This window comes from Erpetoichthys calabaricus, chromosome 6, assembly GCF_900747795.2.
Source record: "Erpetoichthys calabaricus chromosome 6, fErpCal1.3, whole genome shotgun sequence".
NCBI lineage: Eukaryota > Metazoa > Chordata > Cladistia > Polypteriformes > Polypteridae > Erpetoichthys > Erpetoichthys calabaricus.
Window position 1 is genome coordinate 157,216,665 of NC_041399.2, and position 24,127 is coordinate 157,240,791.

General features: G+C 38.3%; 1 protein-coding gene across 2 annotated transcripts in view; it reads right to left on the minus strand.

The window, feature by feature from the left end:
* Positions 1 to 24,127, minus strand: part of fyco1a (FYVE and coiled-coil domain autophagy adaptor 1a) — a 600,194-nt gene that overhangs the window by 443,483 nt on the left and 132,584 nt on the right. For both annotated transcript variants that reach the window (XR_007935327.1, XM_028804043.2), the window contains exons 12-15: positions 22,768 to 22,935; positions 18,389 to 18,538; positions 17,300 to 17,517; positions 3,675 to 3,828 (exon numbers count right to left, since the gene is read on the minus strand). Coding sequence is in view for 1 of the 2 variants with exons in the window: in XM_028804043.2 (XP_028659876.2) it covers positions 3,675 to 3,828; positions 17,300 to 17,517; positions 18,389 to 18,538; positions 22,768 to 22,935 (690 nt within the window). In the remaining variant the exon portion in view is untranslated. The remainder of the gene's footprint in view (positions 1 to 3,674; positions 3,829 to 17,299; positions 17,518 to 18,388; positions 18,539 to 22,767; positions 22,936 to 24,127) is intronic.

A 24,127-nucleotide genomic window follows, 5' to 3' on the forward strand; every position in this document is an offset into this window, starting at 1 on the left:
TTTAGTAAAAAGTACAAAATAATCACTAAATAACAGTAATATCACGGGCACAGTAAGAAATGTTGTTTACAAAGCACTGACCAATGCCATACTTAATGTTTTAAGGCTTTGTTTACAATGCGGTAGGCGCCCATGTGATCGGAACATGTTTACTTCTTTGGTCGTGTTCTGATGTATTTTTGGCCATGAAAAACCGGTCATGCTGCGTGTTGTACATATATAGGTACGTTCGTGCTATGGGGTTTTACTGTATATATATACTGTATATTTATATGTGTGTGTGTTTAAAATTGATATAAAACCTGCATAATTCCTTCTTTCTTCTCCCAAAATCCTGCTTATTGTTTAGGCAAATTTGCCGAGATAAATTCCTGACTTGACCACATACTCAGAAATCTATTGGACTGAAAACTAGAAGAAACCATCATATCTAACTGCAGAGCTTAGCAACTACAAATATTTTGGGGCTAAGCAAGTAGTGTGTTAGCCCAATTGGTAGCAAAGTTGTTTCTCTTTGCAGTTTTTCTTGTCTGTTGTCCATTTTCTTCACTTCTACTCAGTTCCCTTGACACATTACTGTAAAACTCAACAGTTAATTTCCACCAGTTTAAGGCAATTCCAATTTTAAAAGAAACTTGCCCATTGAAACAACCAAAGCTGCAATTTTACACTATGGCCCTTTAACTCTTAATGTTGTATCTCCTATATCTGTTTGGTAGTTATTTCAATTTTCTAATTCTCTTGCCCATTTTTTGCAATACTATTTATGATATATACATTATAAGTTAACCCATGCCTGTTGTACTGCTGTGGCAGAATTTTGAAAGGAATCATTTGTTAATGTGATTAAATCTTAGGTTCTGTGCATCAGCATATGTGGCACACATCATATCTGTAAATGAGATTGTTGTTCTATCAAATACAAATACAAATAATCTTCAGTTTCACTTAATACATAAAATAATGTATTTTTTTAAACAGTAACTGTTCTTTAGTAAGTAATAATGGTATACAGACAGAAGCAACTGATGCAACATTTGTCAATAAAAGGCCAAGTACATCCACCCATGTTTAACTCTGCATAGGGTCTATTGGGCCAGAGTTTGTCAGGTAGAAGGCAGAAACCAATCCTGGAAAAAACACCAAGGTACACTCTAGTACACAGAACACTTACTCACATGGGGAACGTTTAAGAGTTGCCAATACAGAAATCATAATATTGAAAAAACAACAAAACATACAGAAGAAATACCCACAAAGACAATGGCAGAATGTGAGAACTTCAGAAATGAAGTTCCAAGGCCAGGATTCAAACACAGGACTAAGGAAAAGTGAGGAATAATTTCTTACCACTTTGTTACCTTGACACTCTAAGTACTGATCTGATGTTGTCTCTGATCAACATGAAACAGAGGATAATAAAAATAAAAGGAAATGTATATAAATTAAGCAAGAACACACTGAGGTGCTGTGAAACATAAATTCAGGCTATGTAAGGGCTAGCCCAGTAAGAAAGGAGTAGCTATTTAGAACATGGGAATGATAAGGGAAGAAGCTTAGCAAGGTCTGAGATAGATACAAAGAGTATAGGACTATAGGAGTATGGATTAAGCTACTTTTAAAATACATGGATGGATGGGTAACTGAGGATACTGTACCTGGGAATATGTTGTGATCATTGATTTCATTAAAATATAAGTGCAGTGTTATGTACATGACTGCAGAGATTGATTTGTGAGTTCCCTGTTTGACATCATGCATTCATGTATATGCTATAAATTATCAAAGTGTCCCAAAGCACCCCAACGGGAGAAGGGTGAAGTAGGTCTGGCTCTGGCTGTCAGAGAGCACCTTGGCACCCAAAAACCGTCAGAGACGTAGAGCTAGAAGCAGTAGAAATATGTCTTCAGGTATTATACTCTTAAGGTAACATTTCAGAGAGAGACGGGAACTTTGGCAAAGAGACATGAGTTTCAGGCCAATAGGAGATAGACAAGGTTATTAACTAGAAAACAAAAGAAATAGCCCTTTAAGACAGCTGAAGAGGTCATTAGTTTTTCTTCAAGCTATGAAGTCATAGCACGTAGTCCTTGACCTAGATGAGTGGTATTACATTGTCCCATTTAGAGCGAGGGGCAGGGAAGCGAACTTACTTAAAAACCTAGAAAGGTACTGTCAGTACTAACTGGGGATTGAGGTTGCGGGAACCTCATGTTAGAGCTATGGTTTAGAGGCCCCATAGCCAAAGTTGAGGTCTAAAAGTTTTTTTTCAGACCATGAAATTACTCTAACATCAGAAGAACAGTTTCGGGGGCAGTCTTAGGTGAAGTAGAAAGGAAGGCCAGTGTCATACGAAATAGGCTTAAATGAGTAGTATATAATAAAGACAAATATTATTACAGGTGTGGTGAGATGCCAGAGTGAGCTCTCCTTGTTGCAATGTGTTAGTTGCATTCTCTGACAGTGGTTCCACAACATTTGTTAATTTACATAAAGTTGACGTGCTACTAACAGAGCTAAAACATAACTTTCTGTTCCCCTATAAATATTAAATAAGTTTTTCTTCATGGTTCTATTCTTGGACCATTTTTTTATGTAAATGTTACCCACAAATCACATTATTCTGGACAATTATATTATTTTCCACTGCAACCTCAGAATATCATGTACATCTCTCTTTACACAGAAAACAACTGATGACTGAAAACAAAAACAGACTAAATGATATTAAAACTGGAAGTGCACATTTTTTCTACAGCTTAGTAATGATAAGGCAAATGTTTTGTTTACTTGAGTGCAAAAAAAATCTGTCTTACCAGTAACATCAGGCTGACATCTAAAATTTCAAAAGCAGCTTTCACTCATTTCATGCCATGCTAGCAGTCTCCTGTAGATTTCTTAACCTTCATGCAAGCAATCAGTGCTTATTTTATACAGCACTGTTTCAAAAAACAACTCATCGCAAGGAACATTATTTCAAAATACAAACATTTTTCATCATGCAAAAGAATGATCAGTGAACAATTTTTGTATAGGGCATCTCATATTGTCCATTGCTAACATGATAAGAGATAGAGAGTAACACTGTGCCTCTTGAGGCATTATGTAATTAATCGATTCATAAAGGGTGATTCTTTAATTGCCACCTCTGTATTTAAACATAGAAGGGATACCCCTAGGTTTTTGAAGCAAGAAATTCTTTGTGGCTTTTGGCTCTTTTTCACCATGGACTCTATAAAAAGTATTATTCTAGGTACCTGAGCGAATTCCTTTTTGTTTTCTCGAGGAGTTTTGTTTTTTTAAAAACTACTGCTCATTTTTTTTCTACTCATGTCCATTGCTACGCAGGAGTTAACTGAAAAAAAATTAAAGCGGAACATAAGTGACAGTCGTATACTACTTTGGAGTATTGCTCTTTTATCTAAACTGTAGAAAACCAACAGCTATCCATGTAGTATACGTGTGTTTTCTCTGTATTTCTGTTGGCTTCCTTTCTCCTCTAATCCAGTAATAGGCTGGTATCTCCAAACTGCCCTATAAGAAGGTGCTTGTGATTGCATGGACATGCACCTTGCCATGGAGTGGCATCCCAAGTGTTTGTGACCCTTAACAAGACACGTGGAATAAGAAAATACAATAATGTATACTATTTTAAACATCTTCAATGTACTCACAGTTCATTTGATGACTGTGGAAAGAGATCTGCCTGGTCATTCAGTATGTCATCTGAAGCTGGTGACATAGAATCACTCTGAATTATGCTGACCTCTTCCTCTGTGATAATATCAAATGTTGCATCATCTGGTCTTGAATCATCCCTGTCGGTAACTGCAAAAATGCATAAGTTAAAAGTAACAACCATACAAATGTCTATCAATAACAACAGAGCTGAGAAAAAGCTACTGTCTGTAAAAAAAATCAACATATCCAAATTCAATGCATTACCTTTTTTCAAAATTTCTAAAAGAATTAGACGTTCTCAAGATATAGGAGCAGAAAGCAGTACATATATAGAGCATCTGGCATTTTAATAACCAATTAAAAAAGAAAATAGCAATGCCCCCAAATGGCATTACAGTAATCCCTCCTCCATCGCGGGGGTTGCGTTCCAGAGCCACCTGCGAAATAAGAAAATCCGCGAAGTAGAAACCATATGTTTATATGGTTATTTTTAGATTGTCATGCTTGGGTCACAGATTTGCGCAGAAACACAGGAGGTTGTAGAGAGACAGGAACGTTATTCAAACACTGCAAACAAACATTTGTCTCTTTTTCAAAGTTTAAACTGTGCTCCATGACAAGACAGAGATGACAGTTCTGTCTCACAATTAAAAGAATGCAAACATATCTTCCTCTTCAAAGGAGTGCGCATCAGGAGAGAGAGAGAGAACAAAGCAAGCAGTCAAAAAAAAAATCAATAGGGCTGTTTGGCTTTTAAGTATGCGAAGCACCGCCGGTACAAAGCTGTTGAAGGCGGCAGCTCACACCCCCTCCGTCAGGAGCCGGGAGAGAGAGAGAGCCAGAGAAAAACAAAGTCAAAAATCAATACGTGCCCTTTGAGCTTTTAAGTATGCGAAGCACCGTGCAGCATGTCCTTCAGGAAGCAGCTGCACACAGAAGGTAGCAACATCCCTATCGTCTAGGTGTGCGAACAGCCCCCCTGCTCACACCCCCCTACGTCAGCGCAAGAGAGAGAGAGAGAGAGAAAGTAAGTTGGGTAGCTTCTCAGCCATCTGCCAATAGCATCCCTTGTATGAAATCAACTGGGCAAACCAACTGAGGAAGCATGTACCAGAAATTAAAAGACCCATTGTCCGCAGAAACCCGCGAAGCAGCGAAAAATCCGCGATATATATTTAAATATGCTTACATATAAAATCCGCGATGGAGTGAAGCCGCGAAAGGTGAAGCGCGATATAGCGAGGGATCACTGTATTTGCTACTTATTGTTTTCCATTATTCAGTTTTTGGATAATATACTGTACATTGTCAGCTGAGTGATTTCCAATAGGTTGATTACTGGCTCAGAGAAGGTAAAATATCCCTCCCTAAAGTGAGAGAGATAACTTCAGTGAAAAGCCAGCCCCAGTAACTGGCTTGAGTAATACTGTTTCTCGACCAGGGTATGTTTGTATGCTCAAGGCCAGCAAAGGAAGAGTTTATGTAGCTGGACTTACACTATGTGTCCCACAGCTTGTGCTTACGGGGCAATGGTCAGTTCATTGTGAGTTAAGAATTTGTAGAAGGAAGGCGATGGAATCCTACTGTCTTTTGAAGAGAAAACACACAACTGGAAAACTTCAAAAGAATATAACTGTTGAGAGGTGTAGGGACACAAGAAGTTGACACAAGGTTCTATGAACTGGTGAAAAGCATCACAATATGAAAGAAATTAGAATATTCAGCCTGTTATGTACCTTATTGCACACAGCAGAATTATAAGTGAAATTTCTCTTAAAAAACTGCACTAACAATAGAGAATTTAACTATAGTGCACTGTAACAATCAATTGAACTCAGTGTCTGCAGACTTCAGAAGAGAGTGCCACTCTCAGTCTTTATGAGGTGAAAGAGATAATCTCAGCAGTGGTTCAAACAGTGGCAGTGTTCATCATAAGCATTAATTTTCTGGTTCTGGATTAGTTTGTTTTTATATTAGATTGTGATTTTGGACTTGCTTGCCATAGATTACTTTTTTAGGCCAATCTTTTAACAATAGAATCCCTGAAGCCTACGAAAAAACTATTAATGCCAGGCCACCTTAAATTCCTTCGCACCTCCTCATCAGTGTTTTTTGTTTTGCAAATGTGTCGATCAACACCGGCAGCAGGCAGCCTGCTATCCCATCCCCAACCAAAGCAGCTTTAGTTGTACACAAATGTTTCCCAGCTCATGTCTCTTTATCTGGGTGTGAGGTGCCTTGAATTGTATAGGGTAAATGATATTTTGTTATTTGGAAAACATACATTTCAAGTGTGTTCCGTGTCTACAATGATCTGTGTAAATGTAGGATGACAGAAAATGCGAGGCAAGAAATGTTGAACACATAACTAGGACAGAAACTTTTTTCATGTTCTACTAATAATTGGCAAAATGCTGACATGAAATGTATAATGTGTGAAGACTGAAGTCCAGATATCAAATAAACACTTTCACAAAAGACACAGATATAACAAAACAAGGGTGCTTTATCTCTAGAATTTAACCAAAGTACAAGAAATTGGGATAGAGTACGACACATACACACGCATACAGTCATATGAAAAAGTTTGGGAACCCCTCTTAATTGTTTAGATTTTTGTTTGTCATTGGCTAAGTTTTCAAAGTAGCAACTTCCTTTTAATATATGAAATGCCTTATGGAAACAGTAGTATTTCAGCAGTGACATTAAGTTCATTGGATTAACAGAAAATATGCATCATAATAAAATTAGACAGGTGCATAAATTTGGGCACCCCAACAGAGATATTACATCAATACTTAGTTGAGCCTCCTTTTGCAAATATAACGGCCTCTAGACGCCTCCTATAGCCTTTGATGAGTGTCTGGATTCTGGATGGAGGTATTTTTGACCATTCTTCCATACAAAATCTCTCCAGTTCAGTTAAATTTGATGGCTGCCGATGCATGGACAGCCTGCTTCAAATCATTCCATAGACTTTCAATGATATTCAGGGGACTGTGACGGCCATTCCAGAACATTGTACTTCTCCCTTTGCATGAAATGCCTTTGTCGAACTGTGTTTTGGGTCATTGTCTTGTTGGAATATCCAACCCCTGCGTAACTTCCATTTTGTGACTAATGCTTGAACATTATCCTGAAGAATTTGTTGAAATTGGGTTGAATTCAACCGACCCTCGACTTTAACAAAGGCCCCAGCCCCTGAACTAGCCACACAGCCCCACACCATGATGGAACCTCCACCAAATTTGACAGTAGCTAGCAGGTGTTTTTCTTGGAATGCGGTGTTCTTCTTCTACCATGCAAAATGCTTTTTGTTATAACCAAATAACTCAATTTTTGTCTCATCAGTCCAAAGTACTTTGTTCCAAAATGAATCTGGCTTGTCTAAATGAGCATTTGCATACAACAAGTGACTCTGTTTGTGGTGTGAGTACAGAAAGGGCTTCTTTCTCATCACTCTGCCATACAGATGTTCTTTGTGCAAATAGCGCTGAATTGTAGAACGATGTTGTAATAAAAAGGTTTTCTCTGTAACAGGAGAAGGGATGAAATAAAGGAGTAAGAGGGGGTTGGTCGCTTCAGTGCAAAACCAGCTACAAAGATTGGAATGTCTGGGATGATAGCGAAAATTTGTAATAAAAAGGTTTTCTCTGTAACAGGAGAAGGGATGAAATAAAGGAGTAAGAGGGGGTTGGTCGCTTCAGTGCAAAACCAGCTACAAAGATTGGAATGTCTGGGATGATAGCGAAAGAATGTGCAAAAACCTGTTTCTCATAGAGGGTTTCACAATGTTTTAGGGAAAAGGTTAAATTAATGCAAGATGTTTTTCTGTAAGTTGTTTTGATGTCTCTAAGAAGGATTGTTTTAGGCTTAGTAGAGATAAAACCATAAATGTCCCGTGGGAAGAGGTGTGCAGAAACTGATCACTTCTGTATACACTGCTTACACGTAAGCCGTTTTGGGCAAGGACACTCAATTAGTATATAAGGGAAGGTTCCGCCCTCAGTTTCTTTGGAAGCTCAACCGTGGGGAACGTGCACACCGCCCGGTATTGGACCAGGCTCACGAGTTGATCCTCTGACGAGACTGACACGCGGGCTCCCTCAGTCTACTGGTCTAGGATGATGGCTCTGGGTCTTTTGATATTACTGTAAGTATAGTATAATTCATATATCTGTATTACTGTAAGTCAATAGTATAATTTACATATATCTGTATTACTGTAAGTCAATAGTACAATTCCTATATTTGTATATTTATTACTATTATATTGTATGTAACTGATACTATATTTGAACAAGTAAACAATTGAAGTATTGGACCTTTCCTCTCTGATTCCTGCCTGCTTATTTTCTCTTAAAACCTTGGAACCATTTTCCCAAAAATAAAACATTTTGGCGTAGTCGCTGCAGGATTTTGGGGAATCTGGTAAAATATTTAACTATTAAGTGAGGCAAAGGAAATCAGAGATGTTTAAGAAAAAGGATAAAAGCCCTGGCGCAGCTCCTTTACCTCTCCCCGGCTGGGAAGAAACAGTATGGGAAGACTGCGCCAGAGAATTGAGATGTGGGGGGAGGATTAGCACAATATTGGCAGAGCTTGGATCCCCCAACACCAGTGAATGTACTAGCCACGCTTAAGAAATGTCAGGTGTCTGCAAAGGAACCCATAACGGGCTTGCAGACGCGAGGGTGGGTTTTGCTAACTGCGGTTAAAAATCTGGACAGTCTGATAGATGAAAAAGAAAGGGAGATTAAGAAAATGCAAATGGACTTGGCGGATGCGTTAGGGCGGGCCTCAATGGCCGAATCCCAGGTAGCTGTATTATTGCCGCGGGTACAGAGAGCCGAGGGGATGGCGGAAAAGGCAGCCTTTTGCATAGCCAAGGTGAATGCGAAAAAGAAGCGCAGACCGGATGTTGCGAAGATCAAAGCGTTTGTAGCCGCAGTTAACGTCCATGAGTGGGATCCTGAAAAATGGGATGGTAACATTTGGGATGATGATTATGAGGATGATGACGGACCCTATGCAGGGTCGGTAATTGATCCTCTGCCTTTACAGGCTAAACCCGTGATGCGCCGCAGACTTTTTACTGACGCACATGGTAATGTTATGAGGGGAGATGTTTTTGAAGATTAAACTGCACAAGAAAGAGAAGGATTTAGATCACGTTATGCACAAGGGCGAAATGAGCCAGTAGACACATGGCTCGTACGCATGCATGATGCAGGGGCAGGGCATGTAAAGCTGGATGGAGGGGATGGTACCGAATTTACAGATTATGCCATCGATCCCCGTTTTAAACAAGCAATGAGACAAGAACTGACCAAGTTAGAAGGGGATAGTACGTTGTTGCCGCTGGCGGCGAATGCAGCTTTTGAAATATATCCACACCCACAGAATTGGCCTGAAGTGAAACCATGGACGACTTTGCAGCAGGCGATTCGAGTGGTTAGAGAATTGGCAATGAGGGACGCCGTGGTAGCGGGCCAAGCGGATCAGTTAGACGTGTTTCCATTTACGTCTATGGCCAGGACCATCCTGATAAGGACGGCCCCTGCTAATTTAAAAGGAATAGTAATGACTCTCCTATTGAATGAAGTAGGAGCAGGAGTGGGGGAAGTTGTAGCCAAATTACGGGATTTAGGTGACCTGGGAGAGTGGGGAGGGGCCCCGCCAGGGACAGCTGCAACACAACCCACTGGGGCTACATCAAGGGATAGCGCCTATAGAACAGGGGGAGTGAATAGGAAGGAGTTATGGGGAGCGTTAATTAACGCTAAGGTCCCTAAGGAAGAGATAGATGGACAGCCTACAGGAGTGCTCCTGGACAGGGCAAAGAAAAAAGGACTTATAGATAAGTCTGGTGGAATAAAGAAACAAGTGGCAAAGACGGAAGTACATTTGCTCCTTACCTTTGCAGAATGGGAAAAGTTGAGTAAGAAGCGTGATGAAACTGGCCCCTCTTCATCTTCCGAGAGCTCCTCGGAGGAAGAGGAGGAGGAAGATAGGGGGAAAAACCGGTGCAAGAGTAAACACAAGAAAGGAGGAAAGAAAGCCAAGGGCAAAGGGAAAGGGAAAAATAAAGGAAGGACTTTATATCCCGTCGAAGAATTAAAACATGCAGCACGAAATTGTTAAGGGTAAAGCTAAAGTGTAAGTTAAATTTTTTTTTTAGAATTAACACAATGTAAATAGGTAGTATCGTAATCATAAATTCTGTTTCAGGAGGAGGAGAGGAGTGGGTGCAACATGCTGTGTTCTTGTTTTACAGAATTGGGGGTGTTCTGAATGAAGTAGGAGCCACCACATTAGGAGGCGAGGCAACGGAGACGACTCAGGTCCGATGGTGGTGGAACAATTCCACTAAATCTAGACGGCAGGAGAACACGACGTGTCCGGAGAATCAGTCTTGCAATGTCCTCACCATTACGACTGGTGACGGGTGCACCATCTACTCCTCGAACTTGAAAGTGCCGGGGGTAAAACCACAGAAGTATCTGATTGAGTGCTCTGAAAACTTAAATATTACCTGGACGTCGAAAGTAACTTGGTGTATGGGGCCCTGGAATGGCTCCAAGGTACAGTGCGAGGTCAATGCAACATCAGGCGAATACACCTCTAATAAGACTGGGCCCATTGGCTGGATTAATGCAACCGATATTATTAACAGGACTATACCAATGCTTGCTATAGCTGTGTGGGCCAGAACCCCCATAACGAGACAGTCACATGTAGAACCAATAATTGACACATGTAAACTTGTTTCTATGACAGCAAAAAGGACTAAGGTTACGTGGCAAGTGACGTTTCCACTGTTGCCACAGTGTAAGCGTGCTAAACGGGCATGGTATGACACTTTTTTAGGAGGGGTTGGCACCACCCTAGGAACTTTAAACACCGTAGATAATGAAATAACTGCAAACAAGCTTGAGAATGTGGGACGACATACTCACAAAGTGGCAAACCAAATGGCTAGGTGGTTACCTCAGTCCATGGTCTCTCATCAGCAAACAGTAAACTGGGAACAACGCGCTTCAGATTGGATAATCACGGCTAGCAAATGGCTAAATGTCTCAACTTTCATGAACTGGACTGTATGCACTTTTAACATATTACAAGCACAGATACAGAAAAATAACATGCAAATGGCTTTAAGGACTAATACTATGCAAATATGGCAAGATATATGGAACATTAGCAGTAGCTTATGGTTAACGGTTAAACCTGAATATACTAGGTGTAATGATAAAATATGTAATGGGTATTGGTTTCAATATAATGTTACCACTATGATAACCTTGTGTAGATATCACGTTTTACCTGTTGTTGCACACGGACACTTTTGGCAGCTACAATTGGATGGTGAGTGGCTAGAACCTAAACATCAAAAACATGTAGATGCACTTACTGTACAGACAGTCATGACGACGTCTCAATTACAAATTTTAGGGACCAAAATTGAAGGTGAATCTGTAAATGCGTGGTGGTCAATCTTTACAGGTTGGTCACCAAAGGCATCCACAATGTTGTCAGTTTTCCTCCACCCTTTGGTGCTGCTTATTATTATTATTGCTTTAATGACTATATTTAATTGCTATGTGTTTTGTGTTTTAAAACGAATTAATAATAGAGCACGACAAACAAGGTTGCTGATTTTGCGCTGAGCGAGGGACTGATTGTAATAAAAAGGTTTTCTCTGTAACAGGAGAAGGGATGAAATAAAGGAGTAAGAGGGGGTTGGTCGCTTCAGTGCAAAACCAGCTACAAAGATTGGAATGTCTGGGATGATAGCGAAAATTTGTAATAAAAAGGTTTTCTCTGTAACAGGAGAAGGGATGAAATAAAGGAGTAAGAGGGGGTTGGTCGCTTCAGTGCAAAACCAGCTACAAAGATTGGAATGTCTGGGATGATAGCGAAAGAATGTGCAAAAACCTGTTTCTCATAGAGGGTTTCACAATGTTTTAGGGAAAAGGTTAAATTAATGCAAGATGTTTTTCTGTAAGTTGTTTTGATGTCTCTAAGAAGGATTGTTTTAGGCTTAGTAGAGATAAAACCATAAATGTCCCGTGGGAAGAGGTGTGCAGAAACTGATCACTTCTGTATACACTGCTTACACGTAAGCCGTTTTGGGCAAGGACACTCAATCTATACTAATAAAAGGCAAAGCCCTCACTGACTCACTCACTCACTCACTCACTCACTCACTCACTCACTGACTGACTGACTAACTGACTCACTCATCACTAATTCTCCAACTTCCCGTGTAGGTGGAAGGCTGAAATTTGGCAGGCTCATTCCTTACAGCTTACTTACAAAAGTTAGGCAGGTTTCATTTCGAAATTCAAAGCGTAATGGTCATAACTGGAACATATTTTTTGTCCATACACTGTAATGGAGGAGGCGGAGTCACGTATCGCGTCATCACGCCTCCTACGTAATCACGTGAACTAAAAACAAGGAAGACATTTACAGCACGAGTCACATGCGGGAACGAAGGTAAATGACGTTAATTTTTGACTGTCTTTTAATACTGTGTAAGCATACATATTAACACATGTGCAATTAAACGTGTGCATTTACGGGGTGATTTCTCAGGCTTAAAAGCTCACCTTTTATCAAACGCGGGAAGAAAGGTAACTGACGTTGTTCACTGTCTTTTAATACTGTGTAACCATACATATTAACACATGTCCAATTAAACGTGTGCATTTACGGGGTGATTTCTCAGGCTTAAAAGCTCGCCTTTTACTAAAAAGGTAAATGCAAAACTATTTTCAATCAGTTTATTGAAACGCTCCCGTTAAGGATTGCAATAACATATTCGCGAGATAAAAGAACGAAGTAGGGGGAAATGGAGGAACAGCCGCAAACAGCGAAGAGCAAAAAATTAATTAAACGATTGAGAACGGAGCGAGTTAAGCATACAAGCATGTTCATAAGGGAAACAAAGCACGGTGTAAAACGTAAGTTTAAATTAAGTTTATAGAAACGCTCCTGCTGCGGATTGCAATAACATATTCGCGAGATAAAAGTTTAATGATAAGACACGAGGTATAAACGAACCACACGCCGTGGCGCAACGTTAGGGGCAACAGTTTCAACCATTCTATGATCTGCTTCTCGCAACTGAAAGACGGCACATGGCGGATGTTAGCCGACTTGCTGACCGCAACATTAGGGGCTTCAACTATGGCGCTGACGCCACATCTCAGTGCCAACACTTTGCAGACTCTACTTAAAAGACACGCCCTCCTCACTGGACAGTTAAAAACACCAATCAAACTAACGATGACATCAAGTATTACCCAATCAAAAGTACGAAAGGAGGCATCTTCATAAAATGCGTGTGGGATGATTTGCATGACACGCTGCTTTAAAAAAAAAATGATAAAAAAAAAAATACGAGATAAATCCCGTCCAGTATTGATTCAAAACAGGACGCGCAATTTCATTCTCAAACGCGGCACGATTCCGTATTTTAAAGGACGGGTGGCAACCCTACAGTGCCAGGTAACCACCCATACAATCAGATTGTGATTCACACTAGGAATGCAATGAATGTAATTACCCCGATCTACATACAAGGCGAAAGTCTTGCAACATTCAAAGATGATGGTTTGGGATAATTAGTACTTATTAAGTACACCATGGCACATAAAAGAGCTTATGAAGCCTTGAACCGAAAAAAGCAACATCTCAGAGATCGTAAAAAAAAAAAAGGAGGTAATGTCGTTTTACTCGCTGTACATTTTAGTCAAACATTACTAGTTATTCCACGAGGGAGACCAGCAGATGAACTCAACGCGTGTTTAAAATCCATGCTTCTCCCACGCTCGGTTATATGTCGCGTGTTCTCGGGTAGGTACACCAAAAAATGTATACATTTAAGCATGTAATGGGCAAACAAAAAATGAGGTATACCCGAAGGCACTGCAGTAGTACTCAATGTAACTTTACTTCTTAAATGTTAATGTTTTACTGTTTAATAATTTATACGCTTCTTATATATTGTTCAAATTCTTTTATCAAAATACCAGTGATAGCGCAATGCACGATAACATGGAGTGAATACACCATACGCATCTGCCCACGGCCGCCCTGGTGTGCGCAGATAGGAGTTGATTCTAAAATAAAATAAACATAAAAAGAGTAATACAATCATCACCCATAAAGCGGATAGCAGACGTGACGTATTATATGTGTACCAGATTTCAAGTCAATAGGTGAAACGGTTTGCAAGCTACAGGTGATTTAAAATCCTGGACAGACCAACGAAAAGCCACGGTACCAAATTATACAAGAAGATTTTACTGTTTAATAATTTATATTTATATGAAATGTGCTTCTTATATATTACTTCATATTCTCATATGATAATGATGTTAATGTTGTTTATATTGATTTCTATGTTATTGTAAGTGCATCTATGTGTGTATATGTATGTATGTATGTATGTATGTGTATATATATATATATATATATATATATATAAAAAATATATATATAAAAAATATATGTGTATATGTATATATAATATATCTGTATATGTGTGTGTGTATATGTGTATATGTATATATATATGACAGCAACACTCATAACAATGACAACACAATTACATTGACAATCATGTTACGTTCTTTTTAAAATGTTTCCTTTACTTTTTCATAACCTCTTTAACACACTACTTCTCCGCTGCGAAGCGCGGGTATTTTGCTAGTTAGTATATAAGGGAAGGTTCCGCCCTCAGTTTCTTTGGAAGCTCAACCGTGGGGAATGTGCACACCGCCCGGTATTGGACCAGGCTCACGAGTTGATCCTCTGACGAGATTGACACGTGGGCTCCCTCAGTCTATTAGGTCTAGGATGATGGCTCTGGGTCTTTTGATATTACTGTAAGTATAGTACAATTCATATATCTGTATTACTGTAAGTCAATAGTATAATTTACATATATCTGTATTACTGTAAGTCAATAGTACAATTCCTATATTTGTATATTTATTACTATTATATTGTATGTAACTGATACTATATTTGAACAAGTAAACAATTGAAGTATTGGACCTTTCCTCTCTGATTCCTGCCTGCTTATTTTCTCTTAAAACCTTGGAACCATTTTCCCAAAAATAAAACAGATGTACAGATACACCACCTGCAGCAAGATGTTCTTGCAGGTCTTTGGAGGTGATCTGTCTGTTGTCTGTAACCATTCTCACAATCCTGCGCATATGCCGCTCCTGTATTTTTCCTGGCCTGCCAGACCTGGGTTTAACAGCAACTGTGCCTGTGGCCTTCCATTTCCTGATTACATTCCTTACAGTTGAAACTGACAGTTTAAACCTCTGAGATAGCTTTTTGTAGCCTTCCCCTAAACCATGATACTGAACAATCTTGGTTTTCAGATCTTTTGAGAGTTGCTTTGAGGATCCCATGCTTTCACTCTTCAGAGGAGAGTCAAAGGGAAGCACAACTTGCAATTCACCACCCTAAATACCTTTTCTCATGATTGGACAAACCTGTCTATGAAGTTCAAGGCTTAACAAGCTAATCTAACCAATTTGCTGTTGCAAGTAATCAGTATTGAGCAGTTACATGCATTCAAATCAGCAAAATTACAAGGGTACCCAAATTTTTGCACAGCCAGTTTTTCACATTTGATTTAATTTCATACAACTAAATACTGCTTCAATAAAAATCTTTGTTCGGAAAACACCCCAGTACTCAGATGTTCCTAGGAAATGAAAGACTGTTATCTTTTTTGTTGAAAGTAGAGTAAATTATTATGCAGGCTTAGAGGGGTTCCCACACTTTTTCATATGACTGTATGTCTGCTTGGCTGGTGCAGAGGTAAAAGTAACAACTGGTTGCGGGCTTGATCCCATGTCCTTCATGCATTAACTGTTTTGAGTAGTGAGCAGCTATTATTATTACTATTATAGACTAAAAACATACATTTGATTTATTTGAGTCTGTAACCGCTGATGTAAATTTATGGTACTTGTAAAAGTCCAGCGTTTTGTTTTATTATTCACTTTTATTCTCTCAGTCATGTTCACGCTCCCCCTGATCTGACACTGTTAGTTTTCAAATAAAGACGTGCAATAACAGAGGTGAACGCAGATGAGGATGAGGGTTCTGCATCGGAGAAAGAGAACAGAAGCCCTCCCTAGAAGAAATGTCCAGACACACATAAGAACAACACAGCTGCACCAGGCATAAAGGCAAAAGATGGCAATGTTTGGATGCAGCAAAAGGTTTGGCGTCATCCTGCCAGTGAATCTGCCACACGCATGTCCTTCAATGAAACAGCAGGGCCAACAGAGCTCACCAAGGCATTACATAAAGTACTTTCCAAGTACATTGTACAAAGACTTTCCAAGACTAAGGTCATAAAGCTTATGGAGCCATTTCTGGACAATGGCAGAACCTTACCAACAGACAAGTTCTTCATGTTGTAATACGATCAGACGCTGATGAAGAGGTGAAAACAAAATTAAGTGGGCCCGGGACTACAACTTTTTTCATAGGCTTCAGGGATTCTAGTGTTAACTAATCGCACCATTTCTCATCTCATAAGTACTCGCGTGGTGTACTTTATGCACCATTGTTAAAATGGCCATTTATATGCACGCTGTGAGGTTTTAATAGAAAATATTGCAGTAATTTTAAAATGTACATTTTTTCAATGTAATTTAACACCACATTAGGGAATTCTAGGATTATCTAAAAGTTAACCCAATCTACTTCTCCATTGCACATTCATCACCAGTCACGCTTTCATTCACTGCAGGATTTGCACCTGTATCACTTTTCATTTCAGTTGTTGAATGTTCTTGGCAGACAAAATCATTGTAAGAAGAACATCTCATCATTGTCATACATATGTAAGTACCCGCATGGTGTATCAAATGCACCCTATGGAACTTGTGACTGTGCATTCACTCATAAAATTAGTTGGGGGCACACTGGAGAGAAACCACTGCGACACAGAACTTGTAGTGAATCAAGCTGAGGATAGATGGTGGATGCTGCCGGCAGGTTCAAGTAAAAGGACTTTGGACAAACATAACTCAGATTGGTGTACAAAATACACCAGTGCAAGTAGTTAAGGGTTAAAATGCATAGATGACTGTGGTAGTAGGTTTCACACTGTAAAATTGTAGTATGATGAATACTGAAATGTTGACAAATAGCTATTCATAATATTGCTTGTTTATTTTTCCTGGAATGAGTGGAAATATACCTAAAACTTCACACTCAATTATAAAAAGGTTCACATATTTCTTATGTTTTTCTCAGTAGTACATTTTGCTGTACCAATTAACTATTAGTAAATACTACAGTTTTTACATTTTATATAGTTCACTGAAACCATACTCATTCAGACTGAGAATAATAACTAATTTGCAATTTAGGAAACAATTCAAAACATAATACAATGAGTTAATGAGGATTTTTGTTGGGTCCTTGCTCTTGCTCTATCACGATACAGTAAATTTTCAGTTTAAGTTATAATTTAAAAAGTAACAAATGTATCGAGTAGAGATTTAGTAACATGCATTATTCACATACAGACTGTAAACTGGAAAATAAACCCTTTTTTGGTTATTACCTGTAACACTTGGGCTGTGTTGAACTACAATACGATCTTCAAGTAAGGACGATCCAGCAAGACAATCAAGCTGATTTTCTACTTCAGGGCTGTTAAGCCTTTCAACAACAGCACTGTGCTGAATGTAGCACTCTCTGCAACAGCGCTCCTTCTTTCCACTGTGTTTGGTCATGACAAAATTGTTGCTGCAGTAATAACAAAATATTCGGCCACAAAGCCTAGTGAAGAAAATAAACCAAGAAGCATTGTTTCAATTAACAACAGAATAAGACAATGAAAACAACTTAAAATATTAGGCAGTATTACCAAAATGAGTTACAATTGTTAAGGCCTAGATAATCAGCTGGCTGCAACTATGTATAGTATGCTTATGAAGGGCAGCAAGTATTGACTATACAGGTGTTCTATCAAATATCCTGAAAAATCAATCGAGTAATAGATTTTTTTAAAATGAGACAAACTGTATTTTTTTAAAAGTTTAATTGAAAAATTCAGTCAGAAAATACACTGCAAAAGCAACATCTACTAAAATACACAATTTCTATTGGATTTTTTTACATCTAGTTGCAAAATTAAACCTACAAAGCATTCCTGACCTAAGTGAATATTTGTTTTTGCATGGGAATGTATTGACTTCCATGAGAACACATAACAAAGTGTTGCTAATTTATACTTTGGATTTCTGGGATGACAAATAAGAAAATTACAAAAAAAGACAAATTTATTTCTGGGTAGACTGATATGTCACAAACCAAAATGGCTTTTTCTTTATTCAGTACCTCTAAAATGTTTTGCAACCTGTGTTAACTACGTTCACTGACTGACCACTCAGCAACTGATGTCTTACCATAAAGTGATTTCTTAATCAAACTAGTTTGCAAGTTAGAACATGTGAGATGGCAGTGATCATATGCTAAACCACAAATTGTAACAAAACCATTCGCAATTTTTACATTTTTTTAACATGACTCTGATTTTTGAGTACCCTGTGAAATAAAAATAAAAATAAAGTGAACACCTCTTTATAGGGTATATAATAAAAATACCTTGACAATCTTAAGTAAATTACTTTTGCATACTTCTACAAACCTGCAATGGTGTCTTCGCAGCAACCAAGTAAACTGACTCTGACAATCCAGACAATGATTAACCTCTCTATCTATAAGCCATCGCTCTTCAGCACGAATCTTCTGTTCATATTCCAGGGCATCTGATTTCTGCCACAGGGCATCCTTTTCTCTGGTAAGAATAGTACAATAAAATCAATTACAGAGAAAATATTGTTTTTATTGTTTCTGAGAGCACAATAAAGAAATGATGCTCCACAAAAGTAAGCTGGATTGTGAGTAGTATTATAAGGTGACCATTCTTTGCACAAATCCTCCAGATGAGGGAACATAGGATAAATTGTATCTGGCCTTAGAAGCAGGAGAGTAGACTCAAACTTAGGCAATATATTTATTGACAGACAATGAAAATTAGGCAAACAGGGTAAAATAAAAAAACTCTGCTGTAGGCAGGGGCAAATAAGTAGGTGAAGTGCCTGGACTGATGGGGAGCTAGAGTCATTCATTTTAATATATTCAGGAAGAAACAAATATAACCAAACAAATTTTGCCTCTAAGTCTGTGAAGAGAACATTCATGATTGGACAGAGTGTGGTCATAATGAGATCTAAAAGGCATGTTCAGTCAAATTTTGCATCAAATAAATGGTGAAGGTTTCTGTTAATCTGGTAAGGCAGCTGCGTAGATTGTCTTACTTCACCACCAACTCTATGTGCCATTGATTCTTTCAACAAAGGAAAAGATCATTTAATTTTCATTGCCTAGAGAAAATGAACAGTATAAGAAGCATACTGGAAATGACACAACCCTAACGGTAAATGCCACATAAAGTCCATATGAATTAGCTCAGAAGACTATGGCATTCCTTAGGCAACATATAAAGACTGTGATTAACTGAAAAAACAGAGGTTGAGAGCATGCACTGATACGGCATGTTGCTGTACCCACCACACGACAAAGCACCTCAGGACCCCAAATGAAGACCAAAGCACAGCCGTGCAATGGGTGACACCTCAGCATCACACGAGTTTGAATGTAATGGAACAGTGTAAATAAGGCTTTTTTTTTTTTTTACAGTGGCTGGAGAACCAATCCTACCAAGTTCTCCCTCCAAGTTAACTAAGAAATATTCACAAACTGGTTGTGCCAGCTATAGGATGGGTATTATCATATATAGATAACAGAAAATGACAAAATAAATAATACTGTGATGAAAATACCTTCAAAGGTTAGTATAACATAAATCTGCTTAATGAGCATTTGAATACTTACAAAACATGTGCTAAACTTTTAATAGCATCAAGCTTGACATTCTGGTTGGGTAGATAACTGATAAGTTAGTTCCACTGGGCTTTTAGTTTTGTAGATCCTGGATTTTTTTAAATTCAAAAATAGTATGCATCTATTCCCTGATAAAATACTTTCATCCACTGTGTCACTACAAAACTACTACCTGTCTCCTCTCCCATTAATTCTTTATAAGAGTTAGCAAAATGAAGGATATATCCTAAAATTAATTCAAAAATATAGCTAAGGCATTACTAGTAATGGTTATTACTGCTGGAAATTACTCATTTTTAATTTATTATTCACCTAAGGCTGCATAGTCCAATTTTCAGCAGAAATTCCTTCACTGTCCTTTATGGTAAACTCCCTTTGCTTACCCTTAGTCCAAGTAATGTGTTGATGTTAATTGATCATTACAGAAACCTTTCTAACTGCATTAGTACCACAGAAACCTGTTTTCCTTTTCACTTGTGTTACAAGGTACTAGCATTCCTAAACTTCAGTCCTGAGTTCATAAATGTCCAAAATGAAACAGCTTTCTCAAGAAGCATAAAAGTCTATTGTTTTTTGGCAGAACGAATGTTATCCCATGTGAAAGACTGCCACGAAACTGAAGATTTCATAAAAATGTGTCTATAATTGTCTTGAGAGAGAAGAGTGAAATGGATCTAAACAGGAAAGAAAAAGAAGGGGAAGGCCCAGATGGACAACTGCAAAAGAGGATAAAAACATCAGAGTGTGTAGCCTGAGATAGAAATGCCTTACAGGTCCTCAGTTGTCTTCAGTAAATACACACTGTGGCCAACGGCCGGGGCCCTTGCCCAACTGGAACGCCTCTCTCTTGTATGGACCTGGAGAGCAAGCCTGGTCAGGACAGTACCTTCCCCAGAACACTAGATAGATAGATAGATAGATAGATAGATGGCAGCCCCCCTGGATTGCAGCAGTGCCTAGGACTCCCACAGGGCTTCATGGGAGTTGGAGTTTAGTGCAGAACCTGTTGGGATCTGTGAGCGCCACCAGGGGGTGCTGTAGCTGCCACACCCAGAAGTGCTGCCAGAAATAGGTCGTCGAGCACTTCTGGGTGTGTTATAAAAGAAGCTAGCAGTTACTACTCCAAAAGCTAGAGTCAGGAGGAGGAGGAGGACAAAGCTTGCTGGAGGGAGAGTGGAGGAGAAAAAAAAGAAAAGAGAAGGAAAAGTATTGTGTTGTGCTGGGGACTGTGTGTTATATACTTGTGGGGAACGGGGAAGGTGTTTCCCACAAGGGGAAAAGAAAATAAAAAACGCTTGTGTGCTTTGAACCTGTGTTCTACGTCTGTCTGAGTCAGGGCTGGCCTTTGCAACACCAAATAACCAATGCCATCAGCAACAAAGAAAAAATGACTCTGGGATGCTGAGAATAATAAAATCTTTTTCCAATTTTAACATATTTATATTAGCTGGTTTCACATATGGCTTTTTCTTTGAAATGCTACCTAAGGCCAGAACACTGTTGATATAGCTAGTAGATTAACTGGACCACAGCCACTTTCTCTTACTAAGCTGTATCACAACAAAGGCCAGCTACAGTATGTCCAATCAGAAAGTAGTTACTCTTTGTTTCTAGAGTTTTTAAAGGTTACCATCATGCTGTATTTTTTAGAATCCCAAAACCCAAGAGGTACAGACTAAATAACTCTTTATACCCAGTGCTATAAGCACTTTGACTTTTAGTGGCCATAGGGACCCTCAACTCTAGATTACGGCAATGTACTATTAAAATTCAATATTCACATCTTGTACTATTAAAATTCAATATTAATATCTGTAGAAATCCTAGGTGTATTCTAAATATAACAATGGATATCATGTCATGTCCTCACATCTTATTTGCATGTAACTGTGGAAATCTTATATAACTGTGACAGTTAACAAGAGCAGACATGAAAGTCAAGGTAAATGGGTTAGGACATATAAATAAGCAACACCTATTTCAGTTAAAAAAATAATATGAGAATTTGACACGGTAATGGATGCTGAGTGCAAGCTAGTGTTGGGGAAGTATGGGTGGAGTCAAAGCTTCTAAAAATGATTTACTTTAATATATTTTCTTGATTGATACATTTACTTCTGTTGTGCACTTTCCACTGACATTTCAGAAACTATTTATGAAACATGTGCAGTTGTGGCATAAAAACACAAGTCATTTTTATTATGTATCACGTGTGCATGGGTGTCTGGAGAAGCCCTTTTCCCCAATTTATGGGTCTATATCAAGGGCTCATTTGGCACTAAAAACAGTGTTTTCCATACATGTGGGGAACATCTTGGAAAATGCTAAATTTACACAAGCTAGAAAGCCCCTAATAACTTGTAATGAACTGTAGTATGGATTCAGTCTATATTTGTAAGTGTAGGCATAGTCTCAGTGTTTATAGCAGGATACTGCCCAAACCTTGGAGGTGAAGGTCTTATATGGTCATGGTAGGTTAATCTCCAAATCAATAATGTACTAAAGCCTGTTTACTATTATAGGTTTTCTCAAAATGTAAGAAATCAGTTTTAAAACGCTTTTACTGTCTTCTCCACAAGACAGAGGCCTCACGAACTAGAGGTAGGAAAGGTGCAGGAAATGGCAGTAAAAGGGTAGTGTTCTCCATGAGATTCTAAACCAAAGCATCTTACTGTTCCAACAGTCAAATATACAGTATCTAATCCTTAATTTACATGACATATGACTGCTTGACAACTACACATACAGCCCAGATTGTGTTAAGAAGGCAACTACCACATAAACATGAAAGTACAGTCAAGATTTAAAGTCAACTAATTCACAATCTGGCTTCAATATTGCACAAATCTGTGAAACAGATTACCATACACTCAGCTTAAGAGATGCCTCAAAACACTTTATATGTGCACTACTATAATATGTATACTATTTTATGTGAACTGCAGAAACTATGGATATTTTTATAGCCAGGTTTAGTCGACTGGAGTTACCGAATGCTCTGTGTTGAAAATGTTACTAGATTGTCTTGATTAACATTACTAATTTTGTCCCGTTTTGTAAAGCAAAAGACTACTCAAAGACATTCTTTTAAAACACAAAAATACTGATACAAAACCATACCTAATTAATTCAATGAGACGCTCCTCTAGGGTTTTTTTGGTTCTGTTCAGATCCTCAATTTCTGCAAGAAGTTTAACTTCATCATTTTGTTTTTCAGCTAACATTTTCTCCAGCTGATCATAGCACTCTTGGTTCTGTTTTTGTGAATCTGCCAACTCCTTCTGTGTTCTGGTAGAAAAATAAAAGTTTTAAAACAGTTTTAAACAATGAAACACTTTAATTGATGTGCATTATTTTAATTAAATGCAGTTTGTAAATGTATCAATTTGTATTTTAATAAGGAATAATAGAAAAATAAAATTAAATAACACAGTTTTAAGTCTTAACAAACACTAACTATGAAGGAAGAAATTACATGGGATCACAGTATAAAATTTTATTAATTTTTTTTTTTTCAAAACATTCCAGTATGGTTCTATTATTACTTTTCCAATTACTTTATTTATCCAAAATATAAGCTGGAAGAAACAACACAAGAAATTCATGGATTCTTAACGTTTTAAGAAATTAAAACTCTGTACTGTGGCTATATAAGTAAAAACCAAACAAAGGCAAAATATTAAAATAAACTATTCTCACTGTAGGCAGAGAACTTCAAAGTACTATTTCTGCCATACTGTATTTTACATGTTTAAGTTACATTTAAAAGATTCTGCCAAGTGCTGGTGGGATGGGGACTTTACTTTCTTTTTGATTTTGCACTATTGTTTTGGGGCAGCATGGTGGAGCAGTGGTAGCCCTGCTTCCTCGCAGAACACCACGATTTGTGTCTAAGGTCCTCCCTGCATGTTTTCCATGTTTCTCCCCCTGTCTGCATGGGTTTCCTCCCACATACATGTTAGGTGAATTGGTGATGCTAAATTGGCCATATTGTGTGGATATGTGCGTTTGCCCTGCAATGGTTTGGCACTCTGTTCTGGGCTTGTTCCTGCCTTGTGCCCTATGCTAGGTAGGTAGGCTCCACCCAACTGCAACCCTAGTCTGGATTAAGCAAGTAAGAAAATAACATGACTTTTCTAATCCTGTTGTTGTTCTTTTACCTCTCTTTAAAAAATAATAAAAAATTGTTTAAAAAAAAACAATATCAGGGGTATTTGGTAATGTTACAAAAGTGATTTAAATCCGATTCATTCAAAGATAAAAACTACTAAAAATTCTCAGTGCTCCATTAGCATCAAAACTTAAAATTAGTACTGCCTCATTATACAGTGAGTTTGAATAAATGTCTACCAACAAACAAACAAAAGTTACTAATTATTCTTATTTAGTCAAAAGCACCATCCTGTTCTCTTCTTATCACATTCTGAAAAACAGTTCCATCAGCTAAACAAAAATCACAGTTCACCCTGTTCAGTCATGG